Source organism: Carcharhinus amblyrhynchos, chromosome 1, assembly GCF_965287045.1.
Source record: "Carcharhinus amblyrhynchos chromosome 1, sCarAmb.v2.hapA, whole genome shotgun sequence".
Classification (NCBI taxonomy): domain Eukaryota; kingdom Metazoa; phylum Chordata; class Chondrichthyes; order Carcharhiniformes; family Carcharhinidae; genus Carcharhinus; species Carcharhinus amblyrhynchos.
Genome location: NC_137324.1, coordinates 8662604 through 8673700, shown reverse-complemented (window position 1 = coordinate 8673700; position 11097 = coordinate 8662604). Strand labels below are relative to the sequence as shown.

At 44.9% G+C, this 11097-nt stretch overlaps 1 protein-coding gene across 1 annotated transcript in view; it reads right to left on the bottom strand.

Annotated features, from left to right (window-relative positions):
• Positions 1-2967: 2967 nt before the first annotated feature.
• The window catches only part of dok1b (docking protein 1b), a 92211-nt gene continuing 84081 nt past the window's right edge, over positions 2968-11097 (bottom strand). The window contains exons 4-5 of the mRNA XM_080196884.1: positions 10319-10491; positions 2968-5065 (exon numbers count right to left, since the gene is read on the bottom strand). Coding sequence (XP_080053010.1) covers positions 3863-5065; positions 10319-10491 — 1376 coding nt within the window. The 3' untranslated portion in view covers positions 2968-3862. The remainder of the gene's footprint in view (positions 5066-10318; positions 10492-11097) is intronic.

Below are 11097 nucleotides of genomic sequence, written 5' to 3'. Positions count from 1 at the left end.
CACATAGACTATCTGTATCCCTTTGCAGACTTTCTGCATCCTCTGCACACTTTGTTCTGCCTCATCTTAGTGTCATCTGCAAATTTTGACACATTACACTTGGTCCCCAATTCCAAATCATCTATGTAAATCGTAAACAATAGTAATCCCAACACTAATCCCTGAGGCACACCACTAGTCACTGATCGCCAACCAGAAAAACACCCATTTACCCCTATTCTTTGCTTCAAATTAGTTAACCAATCCTCTATCCATGCTAATACATTACCCGTGACACCGTGCACCTTTATCTTATGTAACAGTCTTTGGTGCAGCACTTTGTCAAATATCTTCTGGAAATCCAGATACACCACATCCACAGGTTCCCCACTGTCCACTGCACATGTAATGTTCTCAAAGAATTCCACCAGATTAGTCAAACATGATCTTCCCTTCATGAACCCATGCTGCATCTTACCAATGGGACAATTTATATCCAGAGATCTCGCTATTTCTTCCTTGATGATAGATTCAAGCATTTTCCCTACTACAGAAATTAAGCTAACCAGCCTATAGTTATCCACTTTTTGTCGGCCTCCTTTTTTAAACAGTGGCATCACATTTGCTGTTTCCAATCTGCGGGAATCACCCCTGACTCCAGTGAATTTTGGTAAATTACCACTAGTGCATTTGCTATTTCTCCTGCCATCTCTTTTAGTACCCTGGGATGCATTCCATCAAGACCAGGAGATCTATCTATCCTTAACCCTATTAACTTGCCCAACATTACCTCTTTCATGATGATGATAGTTTCTCAGTCCTAACCTGCCATAGCCTTCCTTTGATCAATTTTTGGTATGTTATTTGTGTCTTCCATTGTGAAGACGGACACAAAATACCTGTTCAATGCCTCAGCCATTTTCTCATTTCCAGTTATTACGTTCCCCCTTCTCATCCTCTAAAGGACCAATGTTTACTTTAGCCACTCTTTTTCTTTGTATATACTTGTAGAAACTTTTGCTATCTGTTTTTATATTCTGAGCTAGTTTACTCTCATAATCCATCTTACTTTTCTTTATCGCTTCCTTCATGGTTTCCTATTGACCTTTAAAGATTTCCCAATCCTCTAGGTTCCCAATAATCTTTGCCACTTTGTACACATTTTCTTTCAATTTGATACCCTCCTTTATTTCCTTAGATATCCATGGCTGATTATCTCTTTTTCTACAGTCCTTCCTTACCACTGGTATATACTTTTGCTGAGCACTGTGAAAAATCGCTTTGAAAGTCCTCCGCTGTTCCTAAATTGTCCCACCATAAAGTTTTTGCTCCCAGTCTCCCTTAGCCAACTCCTCCCTCATCCCTTTGTAGTCTCCTTTGTTTAAGCACAAGACACTGGTATTGAATTAGCTGGGGTTCTTCTCCTATCTTTGGATGAATAGTGTCAATGCATCATCAATCAAGTATAGTGGCTCCCCAAGTTTTGAAGCTCAGTCTTGAGTTTCAAATTTGTGATATATTGTGAGCTGTGAGCACTTCAGAATTGGTAGAACAAGAGAACACATGACATTAAATTTAATGTCATGAAGCAATAAAATGAATGATAGTTTTGCAGGAGGGATAAAGGAAAGCCAATATAAAACAAACGGTATAAAAATACAGAAGGCGTATAAAATAATGGGGGGGGTGGGGGGTGCGGTGTGGGCACGCAGGAACAGAGACACCTGGGATTACACATACACATCGTTGAAGGTGACAAGTTGAAAAGTCATATCGGATCCTGGATTTTATAAACAGGATATGGAGATGCCAGCATTACACTGGGGTGGACACACTAAGAAGTCTCACAACATCAGGTTGAAGTCCCAACCACGAGCTTTCGGAGCACTGTCCCTTCATCAAATAAACCTGTTAGATTTTATAAACAGGGGCATGGAGTACAAAAGCAAAAAGGATATGATGAACCTTTACAAAGCACTGCTTCAGCCACAATTGCAGGAGTGCTGTGTCCATTTTAAAAGGTGAATGGGGTCATGATGATGGAAAAAAACCCCTGAATTACATGTGAACATACTGAATTTTTAAAACTGGACATACAATCCAAGGGTGGTTCAGGATGTAAATCTTGAGAATGTAAATTCAGCTACTGACTGAATTGCTCTGGTGTGGTTGAAACATGATGTGGGTATGCCGGTGTTGGACTGGCGTAAACACAGTAAAAATAATAGATAATAGAGTCTATTATCAAATAAATCGGTTGGACTAAAACCTGGTGTTGTCAGACTTTTTACTGTGGTTGAAACAGACAGAAATAAATAAACCATCATACCCTTTGTCTCAGACGGACACTGGAAAGGAAGAAGCCTTGCAAACATGAATTACCATCTCCTGTGGCGATAATGGAAACTGATCCTTCTCTCAGCAGGAATCAAGTTAAACAAGTTTATTTATTATCACAAGTAAGGCTCACATCAACATTGCAATGAAGTTACTGCAAAGTTCCTCTAGTCGCCACAATCCGATGCTTGTTTCAATCAATGCACCTGACCTAATGAGCTGCAGTTCTTCTCCTAAACAGGAAAGAGGGTTGAGAAGCATTTGACAGAGGCATTCAAAATCACAAGGGGTCTAGACAGAGTGGATGGAGAGAAGCTGTTTCCATTGGCTGAAAAGTTAAGAACCAGAGGACACCAACTTAAGGTAAACAGCAAAAGGCAACAGGAGGAAAAACCTTTCGACACAAGTGAGTGATGAGGATATTGATATGTGGCCCACATTCTTATGTCCTACCTGGAACAGCTTAGATAAAGAGCCAACACTGCAAGAAGGAGTGGAACATAGTTTTTGTATGTAAACTGAACCTTCATTCCCCCACATCACATTTATACTTCAAAATATAAAAGTGCTGATTTACGTTTGTGAGCAGTCACTCAGTGAAGCAGCGTCACAAGAAAAAAGACACAGAATAAGCAGAGTAAAAGGTATCCATACATTTTTATAGTACAGCACTCGCAATAGATTATTATAACAGAAAACAAAACAGGACTCTGGAATACAAAATAATCTTACAAATAGGGAAAAAAAAAGACTCTACAGTGTTAAAAAAGTCTCAAAACAAGTCTGTCAAAAGAGTTAATAGTTTTGATCAACAAAATTAAACATCCCCACACAATTTGGTGACTTCTCTGCTCTCACTTCGCAGTTCGTGGGAAAAGCGTTCTAGCCAGAATCAGCATCACCATCTGCGCAACGTCCCACTTGGCCACAGCATCCATTTCTGTGGCATAGTCCCCTCATCTGTCTTCTGCCAGAGGGTTCCCCATTTGCCCTCCTCTCCCTAACCCACCCCCCCACCTCAACTTGAGCTTGAGGACTTGTTCCTCCTTCACCGCACCACAAGGTAGGTGGAGCGTTGTAATCCAGGGCGGCTTCAAGTTCCAACACAGGAGGTTCCCAAAGGCAGAAAGACCCGTTCTGTGAAGTTGCAAAAGCATGTAGGAAGGGCCAAATGGATGGTTAAAAAAAAGAGTGTGGATCGCCCATTCCCTGGCATGAGTAGCACTGTTGGCCAGAGAGGAACTGAGTTGGAACATGTCAAAGAAAATCAAAACAGGGCCATTTCCACGCTTACAATAAACAGAAAAACACATTTGTCGATTTTGGTACCTGGTTCCTTCATAATGTTTTCTCAAACTGCAGCCATTGTATCTCCATTTCACAGCTTAGCTGAACACAAGGAAATACCAAGAACAATGAGCATTTAACATTTGTTGTTCATAAGATGAGGTAATAATATTCTGTCTCTGCTGAAGTCAGCACGACAGCTGATTGGGAAAAAAAAAACACCAGCGGAAGAAGAATCACATCTCTTCTGAAGAGCCCATCAAAGGTTCCCAAGATCTTCGTAGATAGACTCCGGGTTAATGCTGAAGTCATCAACCGATGCTTCCTTCTCTACTTTTCTGGTCTTCACAACCTTACTGTAAATGCAGTTATTTGAGCTGTTGAAATTACCTTTCAGTGCTGGCTTCTCCGACGTGGAGTTGTTCAGCTCCTTCTCCTTGCAGTCCAGCCGCTTGTCTTTTCCCAAGGGCCTGCTGGTTGGTTTTGGTGCCGGCAAGGGCTTGGGCTTCTTTGGTTTGGTAGCTGGTGTGTCGCCACTCCTCGAGGGAGCTGGCACTGAGTATTCATCCTTGTTGGAGTCATACGGGATCTCGTGCCCCACCACGCAATCCAAACCCTTTTGTTTCCAAGTGCCACGATCTCCCGCTTGGGCTTCATCGTAGATGGCAGAGGGCATGGGCAGCGGATGGGGAGCTCTACCCTCAGGGGAAGGGTGGAATGCCCTTCCCTCTGGCTCATCATAAATATGCTCTTCCGTCCGAGGGGTGACGGACACCCGGGAAAATTCATAGTTCACCCGCTCATAAATGTCCGCGTACAGAGGTTCCGCCTTCTGCCCCGGGGCCTTCCTGTCCCTTAAACCCTTGCGTGCTTGTTCTTGGGCACTCAGGGCTTTGGGCTGCAAGCTCTTGGGGACACTGTCAACAGGGTCGGAGTACAGGCACTCCGAGTTGCACCTGCCATAGGTGAGGGCATCAAGGGGGTCGGAGTAGATGGAGGCTGGATCTGTGTTTAATATGGGCAGCTTGGGAGACCTTGGCGGTGTGGGTGGCCCCGAGGTGGGGGGATCTGGCAGGCTACGGGTTTTGAGGAGTTTGGACATGTCTTTCTCCTCCGAGGCGCGTAGCAGGGTTTGCTCCTTCTTGGCAGCCGTTGGCCCTTCGGATGCGCTAGATTTGTTGACAGGGCTGCCCATCGCCCCTCCATTACTGCTGTTCACTAACGCCTCCGAGCTAGGGGGTGTTGAATCGGCAGATGGACATTCAGTGGTCCGCTCCGACGAGGCTGGGTTGTCACCAGGGTCTGATGGCGGAAAGCTGCGACGGCTGTTCTCAGCCTGGGCCTTCTGCTCCAGGATGCTACTTTCCACGAGCAGGAAGATGTCATTACCATGCTTTGTCTCAAAAGTGAAGTTCCCCGGACCAGATCCACACCTGCGCCCAGCCTCGAACGAAAACATGACCTGTGAGCAAAAGGAAGATTGGCATTAAAGGAGACATTCAAGACTTCTGCAAGAACAGAGAAATCACATCAAAGTTCAGAATGGAAAGAAGAATAAAAATTCGCACGTCTATAGCATCTTTCCTAACCCCAAGACGTCCAAAGGCCTTACAGTCACTTGTGTTGGAAACCGGCAGCAAATCTGTGCATAGCAAAATCCACACTATCCAAATGATAGCAACGAGATAATATTTTCTAATGACGTTGATTGAGGGATTGGCTAGGATGCTGGGCAAACTTCTCCTGTTCCTTATTTTAAGCACTGTCATAGAATAGAACCATAAAATCCCCACAGGGCAGAAGGCGGCCATTCGGCCCATCAAGTCAGCACCGACAATAATCCCACTTAGGTCCTATCCTTGCAACCCAACATATTTACCCTGCTAATCCCTCTAACCAATGCATCCCAGGACATTAAGGAGCAATTTAGCATTGTATTGCGATGTAATTCATTGCAATGTTAATGTAAGCCTTCATGTGACTAATAAATAAACTTAACTTTAACCCGCACATCTTTGCATCGTGGGAGGAAACCGGAGCACCCAGAGGAAACCCACATAGACATGGAGAGACCGTGCAAACTCCACACAGTGACTCAAGCTGGGAATCGAACCCAGGCCCCTGGAGCTGTGAGGCAGCAGTGCTAACTACTGTGCCAACGTGCCGCCCACTGCATCTTTTACATTTAACTGAGGAGGCTGGTGGGAACTCTGTTTAACAACTCATCGGCACCACTGCACTGGACCGTCAGCCTCGATTTCTGTGTTGAGTAACCTTTCGACACATTGACAAGAGTGTTACTCGCTTAGCTGTGGCTGAGACCACAATGTCCTGGAGGTGTTGGGAGATTCATGCGCGTCATTACGAGTTTGTAGTGCGCAGCAACATTTTAGCTGCTTTTACATTTTCTCCTTAGGTATGAAAACAAGAGTCGTGGATTTCAATTACTCAGTAAACATACTGTCAACAAGCAGCCCAGTCATAAATACACACATATACACAACGACATCTCATTCATACAGAATCTCAGTCACCTCGCTACACTGGAAAGACAGACTGAGGGGAGATCCGATAGAGTTTTACAAAATTATGAGAGGCATGGACAGGGTGGATAGTCAGAAGCTTTTACCCAGGGTGGAAGCATCAATTAAAAGGGGACACAGGTTCAAGGTGAGAGGGGGAAAAGTTTAAGGGAGATGTTTTTCATGCAGAGAGTAGTGGGTGCCTGGAATGCGCTACCAGAGGAGGTGGTGGAAACGGGCACATTAGCCAAATTTAAGAGGCATCTGGATGGGTACAGGAATAAGGAAGGAATAGAGGGACCAAGTACGTTTTTTTTTTAGTCAGGACATCATGATCAGCACAGGCTTGGAGGGCCGAAGGGCCTGTTCCTGTGCTGTACTCTTCTTTGTTCTTCATGTACAAGCACACAAACATCGTATCTCAAGTTTCAATCAAGTCTACAGCGCAAAATTATAATTGCTCCATGGTATATGAGCCTCCTCACACCTCCCTTCATGCAGCCTGCATGTCCTCCCATCACTTTGCCCTTATTTGCTTATCTAACTTCCCCTGAAAGACATCTACGTTAGAGAACAGAATATAGAACTTTATTATCCAATCAAAAAAGGAAAATTTGTTTCTGCCTTCACCTCCAGTGTAATCGTAGTCGTTAGTTTAAAAACAGTGAATATTTTATGTATACCTGCATTCATACGTTTGTGCAGATCTAACATACATCCATACCATACAAACGTAACACATTGCACTCTGCCTTACAAACAGAAGATGAAAAATGATAAAGTCCCTTTAAACTAGCAAGGCTAGATGTAGAGATAATGTTGCTAATTGGAGGAGAGGAGTGGCACAGTAGTTAGCACTGCTGCCCCACAGCACCAGGGACCTGGGTTCGATTTGCAGCTTGGGTCACTGTCTGTGCAGAGGTTGCACATTCTCCCCATGTCTGCATGGTTTTTTTTTCCAGTCTGAAAGATGTGCTGGTTAGGTGCATGGCCATGCTAAATTCTCCCTCAGTGCACCCGGACAGGCGCAGGAGTGTGGTGACTAGGGAATTTTCACAGTAACTTCATTGCAGTGCCAACGTAAGCTACTTGTGGTACTAATAAACAAACTTTAAACTTAAATCCAGGAGCAATATACAATAGTTGGTCATGAATGATTCTACAGAATCACAGAACCCTACAGTGCAGAAGGAGGCCATTCAGCCCATCGAGTCTGCACCGACCACAATCCCTCTCAGACCCTATCCCCATAACCCCATGCATTTACCCTAGCTACAGTTAAAAAGTCTGACAACACCAGGTTTTTAGTCCAACCGATTTATTTGATAGTAAACTCACAAGCTTTCGAGGGGACTCCCTCTTCGTCAGGTGAATGGAGAGTTCTGGCCTCAGACAGAGCATACATCCCAGAACTCTCCATTCACCTGACGAAGAGGGAGTCCCCTCGAAAGCTTGTGAGTTTACTATCAAATAAATCGGCTGGACTAAAACCTGGTGTTGTCAGACTTTTTACTGTGTTTACCCCAGTCCAACGCCGGCACATCAACATCTTTACCCTAGCTAGCCAGCCCTGATACTAAGGGGCAATTTGGCATGGCCGTTCTACCTAACCCACACATCTTTGGACTGTGGGAGGAAACCGGAGCACCTAGAAGAAACCCACGCAGACACGGGGAGAACATGCAGACTCCACACGGACAGCGACCCAAGCTGGGAATCGAACCTGGGTTCCTGGCACTGTGAGGCAGCAGCGCTAATCATGTGCCACCGTGCAAAGCTGGATAGATACCTGCGGGAGGAGACAGAACCGTACGTGGATGCGGTTAAGTGAAGCAGGGTAGGGAGTTGGGCTAAAGTTGCTGCACAACAACAAAACAGAGCAGAGGAGAAAATGGGAGTCAGGCTTCATTCTGCGATGCAGCCGGGCCCCTCCGTCAATGTTTCGTACTGAATGACACAAACGTGGCGCCTGCGTCAAGAGTGGCTGAGCTGGATTTCCTCTGGTGAGCCACTTCCTCTGTGCTGTAATCTTTAATAAAACTTAATACCTTGGGCTGGAAAAATAAACGCGACAGGTGACGCACGATGTCAAAGATCACATTGCCGTGCACCAAGGAACGGAAAACAAATGTTGCAGTTGGAAGGATATCAAGAGTAGGAGGTTATCTGTTGCTTTCGACTTTGTGACCGCAGTGAAATTATATTTAGGATGTACCAAAAGGTTTTCAAGTCGCTTGTTGCTAACCAATGGCGTGAAGAGTGAATATGCTTTCCCTGTGGTATTTTAAACAGTTTCCAACAGAATAATTTGAAGTGATTTAAAGATTAGACCTAAGCAGCTGCATTTTCTTATGAGCCAGCTGCCAACATTTACAAGTTAAATGCCTCAGAATTTGCTTAATACTTTTGACGGTTGTTGAACTTGATAACCAAAAGAATACAGATTTAATAGAATTGGCAAGAGGCCTTTGGGTGGGTTGGGGGGCGGGGGTGCAGCAGGTAGAAAGAAATTAGAACTTAATTGGGCACATGAATATGGAGGAAATAGAGGGATATAGAGGGAAATAGAGCGACGGTGCAGAGGGACCTCGGGGTCCTTGTGCATGAGTCGCAAAAACCCAGCTTGCAAGTGCAGCAGGTGGTCAGGAAGGCGAATGGGATGCTGGCCTTCATAGCAAGGGGGATTGAATATAAAAGTAGGGAGGTCTTGCTGCGGCTGTATAGGGCACTGGTGAGGCTGCAGCTGGAGTACTGTGTGCAGTTTTGGGCGCCGTACTTACGCAAGGATATTTTGGCCTTGGAGGTAGTGCAGAGGAGGTTTACTAGGCTGATGCCGGAGTTGAGGGGGTTGAGCTATGAGGAGAGGCTGAATAAATTAGGCTTGTACTCGTTAGAGTTTAGAAGAATGAGGGGAGATCTCATTGAGACGTATAAGATGATGAATGGGATGAATAGGATAGAGGTGGAGAGACTCTTCCCGCTCAGAAAGGACAGTAGGACTAGGGGGCACAGCCTCAAGATAAAGGGGGGGCGGTTTAGAACGGAGTTGAGGAGGAACTTCTTCATTCAAAGGGTGGTGAATCTCTGGAATTCTCTGCCCGTTGAAGTGGTGGAGGCTACCTCGCTAAATATTTTTAAGACGCAGGTTGATGGGTTTCTGATAAGAGAGGGGATTAAGGGTTATGGGGAGAGGGCGGGAATGTGGAACTGAGCCACGACAGATCAGCCATGATCTTATTGAATGGCAGGGCAGGCTCAAAGGGCTAGATGGCCTACTCCTGCTCCTATTTCTTATGTTCTTATGATATGGACCGAGATGTGGAGGAATTTCCCGAGTGGTGAATCTGTGAAACTCTTTGCTGCACAAGGCTGTGGAAGCCAGGTCACTGAGTGTCTTTAAGACAGAGATAGGTTCTTGATCAATAACGGGATCAGGAGCTATGAGGAAAAGGCAGGAGAATGGAGATTAATAAAATATCAGCCATGATTGAATGGCGCAGCAGACTCTTAGGGCCAAGTGGCTGAATTCTGCTCCAATGTCCTATGGTCTTATGAGTAAGGGCAGAAGATTTTTTTTAAGTTTGGTTAGGGCATCATGATCAGCACAGGCTTGGAAGCCGAGGGGCCTGTTCCTGTGCTGTGCTTGTCTGCTTCTTTGTTCTAAAATTGGGTTTCAACGCTCTGGCAGAGGTGCCTTCATTGAAGCACAAGATTCTGAATGGGTAGAGACTGCGAGGAAGTGTCTTCACTCAAGAGGGCTGTGAATCTCGACCCAGAGAGTGTGGATGCTCCATCACTGGATATATTCAAGGCAGAGATAGGTAAGATTATTGATCTTTCAGGGAATCAGCAGAGGGGGCGCTGGTGAAAAAGGTGCCACTGAGATGAGCCATGATCAGATTGAATGGTGGGGCAGGTTCGAGGAGCCCAATGGTGTACTCCTGTTATTTCTTCATGTTATCTATTATCGGAGAAGAGCGAGGCAGAGAGGCTGACAGGTTTAGAGGAGGAATTTGAGAGCGTAGGGCCCAAGTCATGTCTGCCAATAGTTGATCAGTTAAAATCTGTGCAAACCAATACAGAATGATCTTACTAACAGGACCACGATGATGAGATTCTTTACATGGCTTCACAGCACACAACAAATGTTCAAAATACACTGACTGGACAACGTTAACCATAACTAAGTTTACCTTGTCCCGGCCATATCGCCGCAGAAGTTTGTACGGCCAGTTGAACAGAACTTGATTGGTTTTATCATCTTTCAGGAGGAGGCTTTCCTTGTCCGCTTTAAGAATGTATGTCCCATGGAGGTTGCACCTCTCTGCTGCTTCTGTCTTCTGCACATTCACCCAGAACTCGTTTACTGTGAATGGAAAGCATAGCTGTTCAATCACACGATTGAGTCATGAAGTCAACAGGAAGGAGAGAGAGAGAGAGAGATGAAAGAGATATGGGCGGAAGGCAGAACACGAGAGAGAGAAACGGGAGGAAGGAGAGAGAGAGAGAGATGGAAGGAGAGAGAGATGGGAGGAAGGAGAGAGAGAGAGAGAGAGCAAAAGAGAGACGGAGGAAAGAAAAATACTTAAATGTCAGAGTAACTAGCAATGGATAACAAATGTCCACTTTCCCAATATCATCTACCTTCTGGGAACCAGAGATTTGTTTTAATTTTTAAAGCCTGGATCTTTTCTTGTGCGTTTTTATTTTAAGAAACACATATTTGTCTCATTCTTTTCACTTTATAAGACAAATATATTCTTAAAGCTGTAACAAGTGTTCAGTTGAACACCTTACAGTTAAGCAACATGATGGTTTGATATTACAACAGACATATTTGCAGGACTATGGTTGAAGAGCTGAGCGATGGGACTAACTGGAAGGCTGCCTTCACAAGCATTATAGACCACGTGGCTTCCTTATGCAAGATGCTTTATTTTATCACCAATGTTACAGGAGGAAGCAGAGGAAG